The sequence below is a fragment of the Nannospalax galili genome, unplaced genomic scaffold (genome assembly GCF_000622305.1).
Source record: "Nannospalax galili isolate Female #2095 unplaced genomic scaffold, S.galili_v1.0 scaffold7, whole genome shotgun sequence".
In the NCBI taxonomy this organism is placed as follows: Eukaryota; Metazoa; Chordata; class Mammalia; order Rodentia; family Spalacidae; genus Nannospalax; species Nannospalax galili.
Window position 1 is genome coordinate 1,072,573 of NW_008359081.1, and position 20,272 is coordinate 1,092,844.

General features: G+C 38.9%; 1 protein-coding gene across 2 annotated transcripts in view; it reads left to right on the plus strand.

Annotated features, from left to right (window-relative positions):
- Pdk3 (pyruvate dehydrogenase kinase 3) overlaps positions 1-20,272 on the plus strand; it is a 78,987-nt gene that overhangs the window by 11,369 nt on the left and 47,346 nt on the right. For both annotated transcript variants that reach the window (XM_029558436.1, XM_008822720.3), the window contains exons 2-4: positions 10,567-10,708; positions 15,319-15,390; positions 19,043-19,227. In XM_029558436.1, coding sequence (XP_029414296.1) covers positions 10,599-10,708; positions 15,319-15,390; positions 19,043-19,227 — 367 coding nt within the window. In that variant the 5' untranslated portion in view covers positions 10,567-10,598. The remainder of the gene's footprint in view (positions 1-10,566; positions 10,709-15,318; positions 15,391-19,042; positions 19,228-20,272) is intronic.

Here is a 20,272-nt window from a genome sequence, read left to right on the forward strand (position 1 = left end):
CTTTCAAGTCTCTTAACAAGAATCCTGCTCCTGGTCATTGGCTAGTCTTATCTCTTAAGACTGTACCTTCTGCCAGAATGAATGGTATAAAATTATAGTAAATAATCGTGTTACATAGGTCAATATTAATATAGTCTCTTTAATTGAATACCTTGGGTTCTAACTTAATGGTATAATATTTCTCTAAGGATATCCTGGTAGCTCTGATTATATTTTCGTTCTTCAACTTGTTCTGAGATTCTGTCTTAACATTGAGTTGTACTAGTGATGTTTTCTTTCTTATTCCTGCATTGAGGTCAGCATAAAATAGTCTCACTGTTGGGAATAAATGATCGACTCTCCTACATTTTCCCACACCATGAAGTTTACTACTTTCCCCATGTGTTGTTGGTCAGAAAACAATAGGGCCCTTTGAAATTTGTAACATACCTGTTATATTTTCATAGACCAGCGCATACGCAAGCTCCCACATGAGTTCAGGGATTATAGGAGTGTGTCACCTCACCCTCAGGCTTCTAGCTGAACTTTTTCTTGGATCTGCTCTAGTAACATATAATATTTCCTTAAGTTTGATAGCAGATATTTCTTGATACTTGACTGTAGATTTTTGTATCTGTTGGGTTAATTTTTCCCTGACTCTGCAGTTGAGTAAGTTGCAAAGTGGTCCTTTTTCTGTTACTGTTCCTGTACTTGTCACATAATGTGCCCATGGAAGCATGCTATTTGTGATAAACCCTTCTGGAGACGGCTGCTGCCTTACACTGAATCCCTTATTCTCTAGTAATTGCCCTTCCTGGACACTTCACTCTTTCTTTAGTTAGTGCTGTTTACACATTCTTTAAACTTTGTAGATGTCATCTCTGGCCTGTGCACTCTGTTTTCTTCCTGCTTTAGTCTGAGCTTGGCTTCAGTGAAACTATTCCAGAAGGAAATAAAATGAGACTGTATTTGGCAACTGGAAAAGGTCCAGTACATGCTACTAGCGTTCACTGAATACTTACCAAGACAGTATAAAACATGGTATCATTTAATTCTCACAGCAGCCATGTCCATTTTACAAATTAGGAAACTTAAATTCTGAGCAGGTGAAAATCACTCCTGTGTGTAGCAGGTGGCAAGGCAGGTTTCTGTCAGCCAGTCGTCTCAGCACTCCTCTTAGGGAAATGTAAGTGATGGATTGGGTCCTAGTTTAAGTGAAGGAGAGGACCAACAAGTGCATCACTTACTTGTTAGGCATTACCACATTGTGAAGCACAGTCAATTTCCTTCATGAATTTGTTCAATTTTTATCTTCTCCATTTAGGCCCATCTAAAAGAGAAAGGGGAAAAAAGAGAGGCTTGCAGATCATGAAGGTATTTGTGGTCAGTTTCCTAAGAGGGTGGAAAAAAGGTCAGACACGAAAATAAAGACTAACAGTATGTGGGCTAACTAGAACAATTTCAGATGCTTAAGAGCTACTGTTTGAGTCTGAGGAGTTCTTTGGTTTGCTTTCTCTCATTCAATCGTGTATGATTAAATGCTGGCTCCTGGTCGATGGTTCTTAACTGCTCAGGAGAATCACCTTGGGAGCTACGTAATGCCTTCCCCCACCTAAGCCACTTAACTCCATCTCTGAGAGTACGGTGAAGGTGCTGGCACTTTTTACCCAGGTGATTATAACGTGCTTCAGAGTTAGGAGCCACATTGTTAGATCAGTCGGTTTTTGCTCAAGCCCAGGAATTACAGGTCATTTTAGGGGACAGAATCCATGAGATGCTGAAGGTTACATGTAAGTCACGGTGGAGTCTTGTCAGCATTTCTTGAAAGCTTTGGATTTGGAATGAAATGGAAATTGAGATGCATTAGAGAATTGCCAAGGCATAGTCACTTCCTTTGAGGAAGTTGGGACAAATACATAAACTTACAAAGTGCTAGAAAAAAATGTAACTTGTCTGATTTTATAGAATCTTTTCTACTGTTCCTACCTCTCTTTTAAAAGTTTTGAAAAGGTTTTTTTGTTTGTTTGTTTGTTTCTTCTGGGAATGTGTGAGGCGTTAACCTAATTATCTTTTCTCTAAAGTGTCATCAGAGGTGTTCTGGATGGAGAACATACAGAGAACAAATGAAAAGGCGTGAGCTTTCTTCACCTTCACCACCTTTCTTTACCTTTACTTCTAGCCCTGCTCACCAACTTTCTCTGTCAGACACAATCATATGCAGGTTTAGCTATGATTTTCACAACATCATATGAAGTAGGTATTCCCATTTCTTGGATGAAGAAATTAAAGTTTAGATGGTTTATATTTCTTACCTATTCAAACCTAAGGATGAAAGCATGGATAAAATACAAGCAGATGGAACTTTTAAACCTCTGCTTTTGTCAGTTGAACATTATATTCCATTTCTCCCAGTGCAAATGTCTCTACAGGTTATTCTACAGGAAATTCCATTTCTCCTTATAGCAAATGTCTCTACAGCTTTGTCTAAATTTGTTCTGTTACACAGTCAGAAAATGGAATACTCTAATTCCAAAAGTTTTCTAGTATTATTTCAGAGCTATCAGGTTAGTACCTACTTCATTTTCTTACATTGGAATAAGACTTTGAATTCTGAAGATTACTTGCTAATTTGCTGAATTGTCTCTGGAAATAAGAGAAAGAGTATGTAGACTTACACTCAGGTCTTAATTTGGGATGCTGAATCCCACTACACTTTAGACTCTTTCTACACAGTAGAAACAACAGCATTTAAGGTAGGATTGCGGCACTGAGAACTCAAGAGTGCACAGCACCGTGCATGGCACATGGCAGGCTCTCAGCAGATGTTGCTCATGGATGTTTCACAAATTGGCAGCATAGCATTTTCTGCACAAACTAATTCCCAGCTAAGAACAAAAGCTAGATAGGGAGTTCTTAGCCTTGGATGTTATTTTTTTCAATGTTCTGGGTTGAAGGTCTCCGCTGTACAAATGGATCATTTTCTAAGGAACATGGATAGCATGTTTAGGTGATTTGTGCTCTGAGTGTGACTGGCTTTGAACTCCCTTCATTCACTGTGCTCATGCACTAAACGTTTTGCCTCAGTGAACATCATGGATGGTTACCATGTGACCTTTATCTAACTATTCCTGCTTCCATGACAACAAGGCAGCCTGTGCTGACCAATTTACTGTTAGGACTAGAGCCTTAACTTCCTTCTATAATTAGATGCGGATGTGTGGTGACTTCAGCTGCCTGGTGATTGTGACATGCTCTAGCATAACTCGGTTTAAGTTCTGCATACATCTGTACTTCCTGTTCTCTGGTCTGATGCCCTGTGTTGACTATTACTGCCACTGTATTATCACTTTCCTATCTCACTTTTGGCTCTTTTATTTTATTTTATTTTATTTTATTTTATTTTATTTTATTTGGTTTTCTAAGACAGGGTCTCCCTATAGCCCCAGCTGGCCTGAAATTCACTATGTAGACCAGGCTGGTCTTGATATCACAGAGATCCACCTGCCTCTGCCTCCCGAGTGTATGCACCACCATGCAGGACCTGGCTCTTCTAATTAAAAAAATTTTTTTGACGTATTTATTTTTATTTTATGTGTATGAGTGTTATGCCTGCATGTGTGTAAGTATACCTGTGTTGTACAATCCCCTTAGAGGACAGAAGAGGGCATCAGATTCCCTGAAACTGGAGTTATGGACGGTTGTTAGCTGCCATGTAGTGCTGTGATTCGAACCCTGGTCTTCTGCAAGAACAGCCATGCTCTTAACTGCTGAGCCATCTCTCCAGCCCTAGTAGCTCTTCTAATTTTAAGGATTGGAATACCTGTAACCAAATATGTAGAATGAAGTTGATCTAAAGAGGAATTTGCCATTATTAGCAAATGCTATCTTGAACCCCTGAATTGTATTTGCTATGAAAACTTAGTACTTAAACTTAGTAGGTGTTTTGCTTTCCAGTTACAGTCAGAAAATATTGTTGAATACTTATAATATTCCAGATATTGTGGTAATGGATCTAAGGAATCCTGGAACCCATAAGACAGAGAGCTCAGTGTTTTGGGAGTGACAGAGGGTTTGTCCAAGGGAGGGCACAATTTGTGGGCCCACATTGAAACCCATTCAGAACTGGCTTTGGCCTTCTCTGTTATGTAGAGGGCTAGATTGCTCATTCTTCTGCTGATGGAGATCAAGAGACCAGTGGGCATTGCTTGCCTTCCCTTCATACAGTCACACCAGTGTCGTTAAGAGAAGGATTCTATGACACTCATCTGCTTCAATGAAGAGTCCCATCATATCACCTTGTGGCCTATTTTCCTATCAGAAGAGTGAAAATCGTTCCATGAAGGATACCATGGTGTTATACCCCATTAGGAAGATCTGTACCTAGTAGCAGGTTGTATATAAGAGTTTAGTATTTTTTTAGACTAGAATGCCTGTAGTAGGCTTTTTTCTTTTTAGAATAGAATCATAGTTGTTAGAAGACTTTTTTCTTTAAAAACATTGTTTTAAGTGACTGCATGTTTTCCCATATAAGCATACAACACTGTAATTTATTTTCTTGTTCCCTTATTTTTTATACTTAGGTGGTTTTCACTGCCCCTCAAACCCTTTGTTTGGAAATTTATCATAAGGAAGTTGCAAGAATAATAGAGTTAACATGCCTTGGCGCTGGCTTTTTTCTTTTTTCTCTCCCTCTATTCATCCCCGTCACCATCTTCCCTCACACGTGTGTAAGCTTTTTGTTGCCAACTCTCTGAGAGTAAGTTGCGTACATCTTGCCTCTATACCGCTAGATATTTTTATATACTCAAAGCATAGGAGAAGGCTCCTAATTGCCATGATGCAGTTACTGCACTTGGGAGACATCATTGATGCAATAATAAAGTATAGTATTCAGCCAGGTGGGGTGGCATGTACCTGTAGTCTCATTTGCTCAAGAGACTTAGACAGGATTATTGTTTGAGCCCAAGAGTTTGAGGCCATTATGGGCAGTAGAACAAGATCCCATTAAAAATTAATATTTAAGCTGGACATGGTGGCACAGGCCTTTAATCTGAGCACTTGGAAGGCAGGCAGGCCTGGTCTGCATGGTGAGTTCCAAGCCAGCTGGGGCTAGAGGGAGAACCAGTCTCAAAAAAAAAACCCACCCCAAATTAATATTTAACTTTCCCCAAATGGGTTCTTGTGTTAGATGGTGCTACAGCGATAAGCTGTTCTCCTCTTTATAGCTGAATACCATTGTGTGTACTACATTTAAGCCCATTTATCCATTCCATTTCTTGGCAATTATGAGTACTGCAAGCATGTGATTTCAGGTACCTCTTCAACAGACTGATTTCATTGCTTTTGGGTATAATCTAGAAGTGGGATTATTGGCTCATACAGGTACTTTTGTTTTTGTGCGTGCATCTAGTATAGAGGCCAGAAGACAACCTCAGGTGTTGTTGCTCAGGTGCCATCCATTTTGTTTTGAAGTAAGGTCCAAAACCTTACTCCATTGGCCTGGAGCTCACCACTTAGGCTAGGCTGGCTGAGCGGGATCCATCTGCCTCCCCAGTGCTTAGATTAACAAGTGTGTGCTACCATGTCCTGCTTTTTTTTTTAGCAGAGTGTCAGGGGCTCAAACTCAGGTCCTCCTGCTTGCAAAGCAAGTACTTTACCAAATGATTCATTTCTCCAGCCTTAAAAAAATGTTTTTGAGGAACTTTTATCCTATTTTCTATATCAACTTTGTCATCCTCTTAAATTTAGGAGTATTTTTCTGAAGAAAACAAAACTGTCAGGCGTCTTAGGCAATGAAATGTCACACTACTGCATGTGAAATAAAGCAGTCATTTTGAAAATGTGAATTAAGTGGTGTGTGCGTGTGTGTGTGTATGTGTGTGTAAGCCAGAAGACAACTCGGCTGTCATTCCTCAGGAACTGGTCATTTAAAAAAAATTTTATTTATTTATTTGTTTTTGGGTTTCTGTTTACATGGGCCTATGTACACATGTGAGAGAGGCCAAAAGAAGGCATCAGATCTCTTGGAGCTGGAGTTAGAGACCTTTGTGGGATGCCTAGCTTGTTATACCATGCTGGGATCTGCCGGTTCTCATGACTGCACAGCATGTGCTCTTAACTGCTCAGCCATCTCTCCAGCACCTCCACCCCCATCCACCTTTTCTTTCTTTCTTTCTTTTTTTTTTTTTTTTTTTTTTTTTTTTTTTTTTGGGGAGTTATTAGGATCCCAGGAACGTCCCTGGAGGCTAGGCTGGCTCCCAGTGAGCCCCAGAGATCTGCTTTGTCTCTGCCCCTCCCCCTCAGTGCTGGGATTCTAAGTGTATACCAGCACCACTGGCTTTCTCCCAGGGTTCTGGGGCTCAGGCTCAGGTCCTCATGACTGCACTATCTCCAACCCTCAAAGTTTTTGAAAGCGATTCTTTTGAAGGACAGCACAATCATTTGCTATTCTTTCTCCACACATACTTCATGTGCTTTGCTTTTGAAGGACTATTCAGTTAAGCATTATCTAGTCCTAGTAAGTCCAATGATTATTTGTGATTTTAAAATTCAATGTTTTCAAAAGATTAAAATCTTAAAAATACAACTGGAGAAAAGAAGTCAAAGAGCTACCCCTAAATTATTTTCTATTTTATCCAATTTAACATGGTTAATGGGAAAATACATTACACACTCCAGCATTTAGTTTGACAGTGTTAACAAAAAAAGCACTGTTATCAGAATGAGCCGGATCATTCTGTTGATTTTTCATGCCTTGCCAGTACTTTCTCCTTTTATTATTCTCCTATCCCATTCCTTTACCTCCCTCCTGTCACTGGCTAACCATCCCATAGCAAGTATTACAGCCGAAAGACTGGGACAAAGATAGCCTCCAGTAATCCAGAGAGGAAATGATATTTTAGGGGTCATGGTCTCTATTGGTAGGACAGATCACAGAAGAGGTCCTCAGCCTTCTGCTTTAATTATAAGATACCTATTATCAGATAATTTTATTAACTGAAGAAGAAATTGGTTTTTTTCTATCTCCAGTAGATTAGTTGAAAAGAGGATTAAAGACTCACTAGAAATACCAGGCACTGTGGAAAAATCCTGTCTTTAAGCTCTTGTTCTCAGTTGGCTAGACAGAGCCTTCTGCTTACCTCTTGGTTCCTCCACAAAGAGGGCTCCCCAAATTAAACTGAAAGTCATTTGCATTTTTACATCTATTCTTTCTATATCTGAAAGTCATTTGCATTTTTACATCTATTCTTTCTATATCTTGGTGCATGTAAAGCATATAGACCTTTTCTAGACCAGGCAAACCATGCATTTTTGCAAACATAGTAGCTGTCTCCCAACTTTCTAGTAAAAGGACAAAGTTTAAAAAATAGAGACCAGGGATGGAGCTGAGTGGTAGAGCACATGAAAGACCCTAGCTTTAGTTCCCAGCACCCCAAACAAACAAGCAGAAGAGAATTAAAAGAATCATGAAACTGGGATGAAAAACTGAGCACCCCCAAGTGTAAATTAGTGACTTATTTATGTTCACTACATCAGAATTTTCAAACCCCTTGCTGTTTCCTCTTTGTTATCTTCTAAATAGATAGTAGGAAAATCTTAAATGTAGAATAAAAATAGAAAATCAAAATTAAGGAATGTAGAGCAGCCAAGTGGGAAAAATGAAGTCATAATTATAAAGAATAGCTGGGAAAGACTGTAAAAACAGAACACTTTTGAGAAGATGTTCATTTAAAACCAAAAGTTTATTTTTGAGACATTTATTATAAAAATGGTTGTTAGAACCCTTTGATTTAAGCTAAGTATTCAACATTAATATCTAGGGTATAATTCTTTTAATGTATATGAAGAAAACCACAGAAAAGTTGTAAAAATCAGACTTATTTTTAGGTTCACTAATTAACTAAAAAGACTTCTCCTCCTGTTTAAGCTGATATATAATTAAGGTATCTAAGTACAGGGAATTCGTTCTTAAAGCTAAATTAGAATGTAGGAGGTAAAACCTGAGAGTTTTCAGCTACTCTTTATTAAAAGTACAAGCTTCTGAAAGCATGAGTGAGACTTCCAGGAAGTCATTGAAAACGGACTAGGCAAGGGCCCGTGATATGTGCTATGGGGGTATCAAGACCATTTTTCTCTCCGTGGACCTGTAACAGGCTGATAATGCAATGACTCGAGAGGGAGAGAGGGAAATGCTTCCTGAGATTGGTTCTCTTAGATTATGTGTGAGGATTGAGTTTTCTAAATAGTGTGGAGTTGACTGCTGTAAGCATCAAGAACTTGTATTTTAAAGTAGTGAACAGTGGGGACACTGAATATACCTTAATGTTTTTGAAAATGATGTAGAGTTGTCAGATGAGCTCAGGCTCATACCAATCCAGCGTGCAGTCATGTTCTCAGGACTGATTGATCAGATGGTTTGATCTTGCCCCCATGACTTTGAACTGTTCTGTGTGATTATCAGCAGGCATTGATGATGGCTATTTAATAGCTCCTCTTTGAAAATTAAGGAATGTATCAATGTTCAATGATAAACACACTTTAGCCCTCACTAAACCTCTGTGAAGAAGGTGCTGTCTTTATTTTATAGATGGTTACAGTGAGATGTAGAAGGGTAAAGAAGCTTCTGAGTGCTTAAGATTCAAACCCAAGTCTTGCTCTCTAGCACCTGATCGTGTTATTACTGTGCTGTAGGACCACAGACTTTTATCCGAATTGTGAGGTCCAGAAGTTATAAATACAGAATTTCAAGTTTGGATGCCCAACTCATTCTTTGGCAAAATCCGCTTTGAGCCAACTGACTTGAAATAATCAACTTTATCCTAATTTGTGTAAATGTGCATATAGTTCCTATGGCTGTATTGTATCTGTATAGTATTTCATATTGCATACGCATGGCATATACTCCATTTTAACTTTTAAAAACTGTGAAACCTTTCCATTCTGAGACTGATGGGTTTCAGAGGGGCATCGGCCTGTTGGCTAGCTTTTGCTGACCACAGGCCCACTTCATCTTATTCCATGATTCCAATCTGCTGCTCCTAACCAGCTGTAGACCAGGAAATTTCAGCATGCAAGTAAGTAGTATGTATTAAGTAGTCAGGTGCCTTTTCTCAAACCTGCCTTGCTATGTGAATGTTGTGCACAACCAGCTCCAGAAGATCCCCTGACCTCATCTTTTATTTTACCTTTTATTTTAACTAATATATAATAAACAGATTTGGTCATATCAATCATATTAATGGAGTAACTTGTAATGTTCAGTACATAACTAGGTTGCATAATGTTTCAAATCAGGTTAAGCACATTTATCTTGTCAGTCATTTAAGCCTTTATGACAAAAAACTTTCAAAATCCTTTTATTTATTTTTATTTTATGTATATGAGTGTTATGCCTACATATCTGTAAGTGCACCTGTGTTGTGCATTGCCCGAGGAGGACAGAAGAGGGTGTTGGATCCCCTGGAACTGGAGTTATGGACAGTTATTAGCCACCATGTGGGAGCTGGGAACTTAACCTGGGACTTCTGCAAGAACAGCCAGTGTTCTTAACCACTGAGTCATCTCTCCAACCTTAATCCTTTTATTTTTGAATTGTATGATACACAGTTGTTATCTGTGTTATACAACAGTGCACCAGAACTTACTCTCCTAACTTCAGCTTAGTAGCCATTGATAACACCCTCCCTGCTATCCCCAACCTCTGGAACCACCATTTTATTCTTAGATTCTTCTAGAAGATCAACTTTTTGAGGTTCCACATATGAGTGAGCTCATGTTGTACTTAATTGCTCTGTTTGGCTTACCTCACTGACCTGTTTTAAAAAAAAATTTTTTTTCAGAATTTCATACATGAGTACTGTATTTACATCGTTTCCATCCCTCCCTCTCCTCCTATAACTGCTCTTTTGTTCCCCCACTCCCTCTGGGAGCATATCTCAGTGGCAGAACATTCTTTATAGTTGATGATGTGCCTGCCCCTCTCGGACATACCATGGTAGACTATCTGTTTCGGAGTGCACTGTGAGCTGTTTCTTTGGCACACAGAAGTCCTATGTCTTAGTCAGAGCCACTTTTTTGGAATTACAGAGCCTCCTAACTCTGCTGCCAGAGTGGCAAAGCTGTGGTTCCTGAAGAAAGACATTAGAAGAAAAATCTTAAGACACACTTGGCACGCAATAGGTAAAACTTTATCAAATGAATGGATCTGTTGCCTCTTGGAAACCCCCGTGAACAGGAGTGGATTTCCATGTTCTACTGTTTTTGTGCTTGGCAATTTTCCCACAGTGTTTATTTGAAAACAAACTCAGATTATATCCCAGGTCACTTTTATATTGCTGCTACTAACACTAGGAACATATTTGTGCTAAGAAGAAACTGCTTCCAAGGTTGCCTCTTGGAATAAATGCTCTTTTTCTCCTCTAATTAAGTTATTTTCTTAAACTTGCCATTTCAGAGGATAAAAATTTAGCTAGAAACTGCAGGATTACTTCATTTTCTCCCTCCCTCAGCCAGTAGTAATTATGTTAACATGAGAGCACTTTATTTGTCCAAATGTTAATTTTATGGAATATTTTCATCTCTTAATAGGAAGAGATAATGCATGTGAGAAAACTTCATACATGTTTCTACGAAAGGAACTTCCTGTGCGACTGGCTAACACAATGAGAGAAGTTAATCTTTTGCCAGATAATTTGCTGAGCCGCCCTTCAGTGGGGTTGGTTCAGAGTTGGTAAGTAAATATTGTGTCTTAAAATGAATCATCCCACAGTACTCTACACATTTTGGCATTGGAATCATTCTCCACAGAAATGCACATACTGTCTTGTCTGGAAATGAGTAAGTCAGGATAGCTGAGTTTTCCATGCCGTTACAAGCTTTTCTTTTAACCATTTGTTTTGAAAGTGTTTAATAAATATATTCCAAATCATACTAGACAATTTCTTGACTTTTTTTTTCTTGCTATTGACATAGTTGATCACTTATAAAAAATGGAAAGCAGAAAACAGAATAAAGGAACAGCAGTGCAGTGGTCCCGTTCAGTGGACCTGCCTTTCTTTCACTTGTTCTTCAGATAGGGTCCCATGTATCTCAGGCTGGCCTTCATTTCAATTCATAGCTGAGGGTGACCTTGAACTTGTGATCCTCTTGCCTCCTGCGTGCTGGAATTACAGGCATAGGCCACCATATCCATTTTATGTGTACTAAAGATTGAACTCATGCTTTGGCCATCTGCCCTCCTTTGGATAAGATATTTTCCACTTTTATTATGTCTCAGCCTTGCTCTTGCTTTTTCTTTTCCTTTTGAAGATCTTCCATGAAGTCAGTACTCTTTAGAACAAATCAAGTCATTTGAAAGGGAACCTCAGATTGGAACAATATGAGCTCCATGCAGTGCTTCATCTGCCCTATGAAAAATCTTGACAAAGTAAAACAAAGTGAAATCAGTTATAGCTCTGATACGTTGTTTAACTTAGGGAGTGGAATTGGTGATGAGACGCCCCACTAGGTAAGCAGGGTGAGATTATTGAGTTGGCAGACTGTAAGAACAGGGTATTTTTTTAGCCAGGGGTTTGCATATGTTTGTCTACTCCACTGTAAAAGTATAATAGAAATGTCTGGGAAAAGCTGGAGGAGCTTAGGGATCAGGTGGTATATGTGCTGCCAATCAGGAACAGTGCTGTAGGAGCCCAGAAGAGGGGCAGAACATGCTGGCTTTGGCCTTGTACTGCCCCTTGATGGATGGAATTGACTGGTATAGAGGACCAGGAGAGCATCTTAAGAGAATACGGTGGACTAATGAAAGGAAAATGGAAAGCCTTCACTAGCTTGACTTTAGAGAGTTCATGGTGACCTGGCTAGTGACAGAAAATAGACATTCAGCAGCCATTCCTTAATAATAATGTAGTACATTCTTGAGGCTAAGGATCTGAGAAGCACTGTTTTAATACTTACTCCCTTTTCCAGAAAAGCAGCAGCTCCTGACTGTGAGGACAAAGTCCTTAAGTTGTAGGAAAGATCAAGAAACAATGACCATGGATTTGATACCATGGTTTGCATTCTGCTCTGGATTCATAGGTTATTTGTGAAGGAAGGAGCAACAAACACTTGTTTGCACAGGGCTTCTTTATTGCTTTAAGACTGTCATTGGAGATTTTGCAGCAAATAGTATAAGTCGCTATCAGGGACCACTATGGTGAGGGTTCTAGGTAGGCAGTTGTTGGTGGTAGTTAACCATTTTCTATTGCTCATGTAATAGTTACTTCAGAGACTTGAGAGTGAATGGCTGCCTCTGCAGTGTTTTCCAACACCAAACAGTTCTCATTCTCTGGACTTCAGCCACTCAGTTCAGCACCAGTGCTAAGTATCTGAAGTCAGACCTCACAACTTAAGGGCTCAGTCCCTCAAGACTGATGCCCCACTTCAGATGTCAACCGCAAATCCTGGATCATATGTGCTTTTAACTGACTGGCTGTAAATTGAGTTTCCATGACACTCTTCTGAGGTTTCCTCATTTGTTGGAATGGCTTACAGAACTCAGAGTGAGACTTTGCTTATCTTTACAGCTTAATTCTAAAAGATACAAACCAGAAATGGCCAAATGGAAGACATATGTAGGGCAAAGTGTGGGTATGGATTTGTAGCTGTCATGGCCTCTGTGTGTGTACCTTCATTAGCACCTCCATTTGTTCAACACATAGCTTTCAGAGTCTTCTAATTCAACAGTGTTTATAGAGCTTAATTTCCAGGTTGAGGGTTGGGCTAAAAGTTCAGCTCTCCAGTTACTTGGTTATTGTCCTGCCCAGCAGTATCTTAGGCTGTCTAGAGGCCCTACCCTAAGTCACCTCATTAGCATAAACTCTGATGAGATCAGTAGGTGCTTTTTATGAATAATAGAAGATATTCCTGTCATTCTGGAAATTCGAAGGTTTAGGAACTGTACCAGGAACCAAGAGTAAACACCAAATGCATTTTTGTATTATACTGCACCGGCAAAGAAAAGTATAGACTCAAACAAATCACTGTGTTAACCTTTCTTTGTATCATCACCATTCTTCCATGTGTACTTCAAATACTTTCATGCCATTTCTTCCTGTTTGTTTCTCACACATTCCATTTTGAAAAATAATTTCCTGCCTAAGGGTTATAGACCAGCAGAAAAAAATTGCCATATTCCCTCACCCAGATTGACCAATTATTAACATTTGGTACATTGCTCTTTCTCATTCATGTTCATATTCTCTGTCTCTTTCTCATCATATATGGGGAGAGAGAACATGAATAGTATACGTCTGTGTGTGTGTGTGTGTGTGTGTGTGTGTGTGTGTGTGTTGTATTTGCATATAGACACGGAAAAGTTTTCACCATCAAAATGGACTCACTAAAGTGAGGAAGTCATGAAGGAAGAGTTCTTTTGCATGGTTGCCTGTTAGTGAATAGCATAAAAGATTCTTGGGGAGCTCCAAACTTGTACAGAGGCCACTTCAACCTTATAAAAAAGTACTGCTTATTATAAGGCCATCTGGCCAGTAACTGTTCAACCTCTAACGTGTTCCATCCTTGTTATTAATCATTATGACCAAGGATGATTGTTTTCAAATATCTGATGTGATCATTTTTTCTTTAAAAAGTCTCCTTGCTTCAACCCCTTTGAACATACCCATAGATGAATACAGCATGTGCTTTCCAATTACAATACTATTCCCAAATAAATATCAGTAATCTTTGAGAATGTATTCCTGATTGTTCCTTATTTAGAGTGATACCACACACACACACACACACACACACACACACATGTATTTTTTTTTCTTAAATCACTGGGTTGAGGTTGGCACATTATGCCCCATTGCTCCCAAGTACTTCAAGTAGTATTTCTGGGGCTAAGTCTTAGAAAACCATAATATAAGTGTCACATTTGGGAACTTTAACATTGACCTAATAATATTTCCCAATAGGTACTACTTATTATTTTACTAATTGTCTTACTAGTTTCCTAGGATTTTTTAAAAAAATTCCCTCTTGATTTAAGAATCCAGTTTAGGATTATGTATTGGTGTGCTGTTGTCATTTCCCTTCGCTTTTAAAAGTGATTTTCGGTGTACCATTGACTCTCCCACCACTCCCTCAGCTACCCTGTGCTCTTCCTGCTTTCTGGATTTTTTTCAGGCTATGAACCTCAGCATAATCTTGGGACTCTTCTCTAGTTATAACCTCGCTCTTTAAAGGACTTTCATCTTGGGAAAGGACTGGAGCTTACCTAAGTTAGCTCATGTGTGGCAGGGTGGATGGGCACCCTCACTGGGCCTGGCTAACCCTGATATTTAAGGGTGGTTTGACCTCATTATTTTAATAATACCTAACCCATAGCCTTCTGTGCCCAGAAACTTTTAAAAAAAGATTGGAATATGAGTGCACTGTACTGTCAAATGCATCATCACAAGGTTCATGTGAATCAAAATGCCATTCCTGTTTATGTATTTATATGTGTAACAGCCATATTTAGTCACTGGAGTGTCCTTATCCTCTATAATAGGATTAGTTGTAATTAATTGTTAGAAATGATTAGAACAGAGGGATAAGTCTTTCAGGATGTGTTAAGCCCCAAAGCAGAGACTCATACGCCTCTAATTGGAATATCTGCAGCCATGCGAGATCCAACTTTCTTGTTTCTGAATTCTTGGTGTACACTTCAGTGTCACACAGGTGTTTAAAATTTTGTGTACTTTTGGAATAATCAAACTGTAGACTTGGACAATTAGTTAGGCTGTATTTCTAATAGCTGACAATGCAGCTGACCCTGGCTTATACAGCTAGAAAGGCCAGGTATAGGATGAGCTTTTCCTGTCAGTTTGAATCAGAGATTCATAAAGCTATAAAAGTCGTGCTTTTGCTAGTGTTGGCTTCCTTTTCAGATGACTCCCCCCAGGTGGCAAGGCTAACTGTAGCAGTTGCAGATTTCATGTCCTGTAGCACGCATTACAAGACAGCACATTGGTTTCTTTCCCAGAGACCTCCAGCAAGACTTCCCCATTCTTCTTTCAGCCTGAATGAGGCACTTTGCCTATTCCTGAGCTGATCCCTGTACTCAGGGACTGCACACAGTTCATAGGCTTAGATCTGTGCCATTAGACCAATAACTATTGACAAGAGACGTAAGATCCTCCAGAGAAAAATGGGACTTACCTGTGTGCTTCAGAGACATCTAGCTCTCTCCAAAAGTACTTGAGCTGCTTGTTCGGATGGGGTGAAACCTGAGTGAAAACTTGGAGTACTCTTGGGGAAGGGGAAGGGAGAGAGGGTGTAGGATAGGCAACTAACATGGCAACTCTTCTTTCGTAGGTACATGCAGAGTTTTCTTGAACTTTTAGAATTTGAAAATAAGAGCCCTGAGGATCCACAGATCTTGGATAAGTAAGTGTCATTTGCCTGAAAGTAAATATCTCTAGGCCAAAAATCCTTTGGTAAATTGAACTCGTGTTATAAAGACTCAGGGCTGGGGAAATGGCTCAGTAGGTAAAGCGTGAGGACCTGAATTTGGTTCTCAGGTACTCAACAAATGCCAGGCAGGTGTGATAGCCTGCTTATAATCCTAGTACTTGGGAGTCAGTGGCAGGGGACCCCCTGGTCAAGCTGCCTAGCTATACTAGCCAAATCAGCAAGCTCTGGGTTCAAACAAGATACCCTGTTTCAAAAAATAAAGTGGAGATATCAACCTCTGGCTTCCACAAATACGTGCTCACACATTCAAGCATACATATATACACACACACCATACACACACACACACACACACACACACACACACACACACACACACACACACACATATACACACACACACACAAATAGAATTCAGGCGAATTCAGGCAGAAGTTTTCATTTTCTTAGTGGATAATGACAATGTTGGATTTTCTAAAATTTGAGTTTGTAATTTCACATAATATACAAGGAGCAATGGTATTTCAGTTAATACTTCATGACCCAATTATTTATTTATTTACTTGTTTCTTTGTTTTGTTTTGTTTTTGAGACAGATTCTTACTATGTAGCCCCAGCTGGCCTGGAACTTGCTATGTAGACCAGGTTAGCCTTGATCTCACAGAGATTCACCTGCCTCTGCCTTTCATGTGGTGGGATTAAAGGTGGTTTAAAGGTATGTGCCACCATGCCTGGCCATGACCCAATTCTTAATTTATTTAGTCTAGGTGAACTGGGCACCAACCTATGAGCATTGTAGTAAATGTTCCATCTAGTGGTAGTTTTAAGAATGCAGTCGTGGGGCTGGAGAGATTGCTCAGTGGTTAAGAACACTGGCTGTTCTTGCAGAAGACCCAGGTTTGAATCACAGCACCCACATGGCAGCTAACAACTGTCCGAAACTCCAGTTCCAGGGGATCCAATGGCCTCTTCTGTCCTCCGCAGGCATTGCACGACATGGGTGCACTTACCTACATGTAGGCAATACACGCATACACATAAAATTAAAAAAAGAAAAGAATGCAGTAGCATTCATATTTTCTAAAATATATATAAAATATGAATTATATATATAATGCTATCATGGTTTTTTTTGGATAAGCACTAAAGAATGTTTTCTTTATAACAACCCGAATCTGTTGCTGTCAAAAAAAATTGCCAAAATTCTCATGTTGATGGAAAGTATTTCTGTTTTCCGCTTTTGTTTAGCCAGCTGTAAGCGGGATTTTTTTTTCTTACCCAAGAGATATTAAGTATTTCCTTTACTTTAATTTCTTCCTGTTTTGGGTATACAGAGTGAATGAATTTGGTAGTCCTGCTGTGTTAAGAAATTTCTTTTAGTAAAAGTATAGACTTAATCTACATAGTTGTAAGACAGACACTTGAGTTCTACATGTTCTATAAAAAGAACTAAGGAAATACTGCATTATACAAACATCTTAGAGAGTTTTTAGCCCAGACATCTGAATACACAGACAAGGAAATGGAGGTCAGAAATGTGGAAAGCCGTGCCCATGATCGTGACACAGCCTAGCATTGCTGGACCTATGAATCATAGGTGCATTTCCTTAGCATACTTGTTCTTTACAATGTATTGTATGGCCATGAGTAGGTAGCTCAGGTTTAATTGTATTTTGTCTAATGAATCTGTGAATTGTGAAAGGTTTGAGCATAGGGTTAAGAACAGGTTTTCTTTTTTAAATATTTTATTTATTATTTTATGAGTATGAGTGTATTGCCTGCATGTATGTGAGTGCACCCATGTCAGGCCATGCTGCGGAGGTCAGAAGAGGGCTTTGGATTCCCCTGGAACTGGAGTTAAGGATGGTTCGTAGCCACCATGTGGATGCTAGGAATCGAACCCGGGTCCTCTGCGAGAGCAGTCAGTGCTCTTAACCGCTGGTCCATCTCTCCAGCCCAAGAACAGGTTTTCAATGAGGTGCAGTTTCTGTCAGTGGCCAGCACTGAATCCAGTGTGTGCTAGGTCACCATGGTAATACTCTTAGTGAGTTTTGATAACCTGCCCACTTTATACAGCTAGTTTGGAGAATTGGAATCTGGGAAGCCCAATGCACTTGGTAAAAGGAGGAGTGAAAGGTAAGCTACTGTCCCGGTAAGGCCCTTACCATTTAGTGAGAGGTTATATAGGACCACCAAAAGTGGAATCACCTGTGTAAAATGATGGTGTTGATCATAATGGTGGAGTTAAGATAAGCCTTTCTTACTCTAAGGTTATATACTTAATTCAGCTGATCTTCTTTTATAATTTCTATGATTTTCACTCTTAATGTTTTTATCTTTTTAAAGAGAAACTTTTTGTGTCTGGTTTTGTGTGTGTGTGTGTGTGTGTGTGCGCGCGTGTGTGCGTGCGTGCGTGTGTGTGTGTGTGTGTGTTTAGACCAGAGGTTGACATCGCTTGTCTTCCTTGATCACTTTTCACCTTATTTTTTTGAGACAGGGAACCTAGAGTTCTCAGTTTTGGCTAGACTGGCAGTCAGTGAACCCCCAGGATATGCCTGTTCTCCACTCCTCTGGCTCTGGGGTTAAAGCCGTGTGCTGCCATACCTGACTTTTATGTGGGTGCTGGGAATCTGAACTCAGGTCCCCATGTTTCCTTAGCAAGCATTTTACCCACCAAACCATCTTTCCATCCCCCCTCTTGAAGGAATTTAAGGCTTAAAATTGGGATATGGTTAAAATTGTTAGCTCTCTGTCCCAAAAAATTTAATTATTTCCCTATTGACTTGCATTGTTGCTTTCTTAATATGCTGAATTTTGGTGCACACATACTCTCTGAACCTTGAACCTGCCTCCACAATTCTTATTTTTGTTTGATTGATTGACTTATCTTTCTGTTCTTATGTTACTGTATTTAATCCATATTGCCTATACAGCTTTACAGTAATATAACAGAACACTTGAAAATATTTTGTCATTTGTTTTGAAATGGGGGGGTCCTTCCTATATTGTCCAGGCTCATCTTGGGTACCTTGGCTCGAGTACCCTCCTGCGTCTACCTCCTGAGTATTTGGAACTACAGGTATGTGTTAGTCATCCAGCAAGTAAATTTATTTTAATTGACCTTGTTATATCTACATTTCATCATCATATTTTACTGCTGCAAGGAAGTTATTTCAAAGTTTTGCTCTTGAAAATTTTGGCATTCTTTATTTGTAGAAGAAGCTATTGCTTTGAGACTCCATTCATAAGTTCTTGGAGACTTTGAAGGGATTGTCCTCATGTTGTCATGAGAAATATTGGTATGTTCTATAATTCTGTATTCAGTAAACATTTATAGAAGCTGTATTACATGTAGCCACTTAGCCAAAATGTCAGTTCATTCCTGAAAATATATTTGAGCATCTTTTCCTTACTAGAATATTTTTCTTTTTGAAGTGCCATAGGCACTATAGAATTCAAGTTAAAACGTGGGTTAGGTTTTAGTTTTTGTGACTACTTCCTTTTACTTCCTAATGAGACTGTTTCTACCTATAAAAATACCAGCAGATAACCAGACAGGTGGGAAGTGTATGTACCAGCCCATGAGATATAAAGACTGACCACATTTTGTTTCCTTCCCACACAGCTTTCTACAAGTTCTGATTAATATTAGAAATAGACACAATGATGTGGTTCCTACAATGGCTCAAGGAGTGATTGAGTACAAGGAGAAGTTTGGGTTTGATCCCTCCATTAGCAGTAACATCCAATATTTCCTGGATCGGTTTTATACCAACCGCATTTCTTTCCGCATGCTTATTAACCAGCACAGTAAGTTGGGTTTTGTTGGGTCTAGTTTTGAAAAGGTAACCATGGTGCTTTCTCCCAAAACTTTGTCTGTTGCTTCACTTTTAATTACTGACCTAGACTTTTGGCTGTAGAAATTTCTTTTCTAGTTCACTTTTTCCTATGTGAATCCTATCTATTTAAAAAGCTGTTAGTTGATATTCCTGATTAAAAGCAATCATTGGATGTTTGTATTATAGACAAGACCATTGTCTACCTTTCAAGGATCTGTTATTACAGTCCTTGTGGAGATGAGGGACTGGCTTTAATAGCAACCTGGCATTCATCTCTCAGTACTTAACATGTGTCTCTGAGAATATTTTCTATTCTTTATCCAAGACATTGTGTATTTTCCTTCTCAGTTTTAAAAAAACATCAATCAGTAATGGGAAGATTGAATTACCATGTTGGTAATATAAACAATTCCCTTTATTTCACAGTAATAGATGAAATCTCAGTAAGCAAGATTATCATTCCATAATCTCACATTAAGAATTTTAGTTCATTCTCCGTGGTGATAAACAGGGGAAAAAGCAAAAAACTCAACACAAAGAAGTTCTTGGCTGATTTTCAGTGTAACTGCCTTGGTTGATTTTATAATTCTTAAAAATCATCGACATGTTTACAGTGCCATTTGTTGTCCTTGCTGAACCAGAGAACGGACAAAGCTCATTTATTTTACTAATTTGATTTATTTAGATAAGCAAATATTATCGGACTATTAAGTATATGTTTATTTTAAGTATGTATTTTTAGGAACAAATGTATGACTGTTTATAGAACAAGGAACCTAAATACTAGCAAGTTAATCTACAATAAGTGCAATTTCCTTATCTAAACATATATGTTTACATATAGATGTGTATTTTTTAGATTGTTGAGCTTTTTTTCCTATTCTTAATAAGTTGGAACTTTATTTACTGGCCTGATACATGTATTTACCATTTTTCATAATTTTGAGCCACTCTTTATTGGAGAATTTTCTTTTTGCAAAGTCTATTATTTCCCAGTTTTGCTTGATGCAAAAATA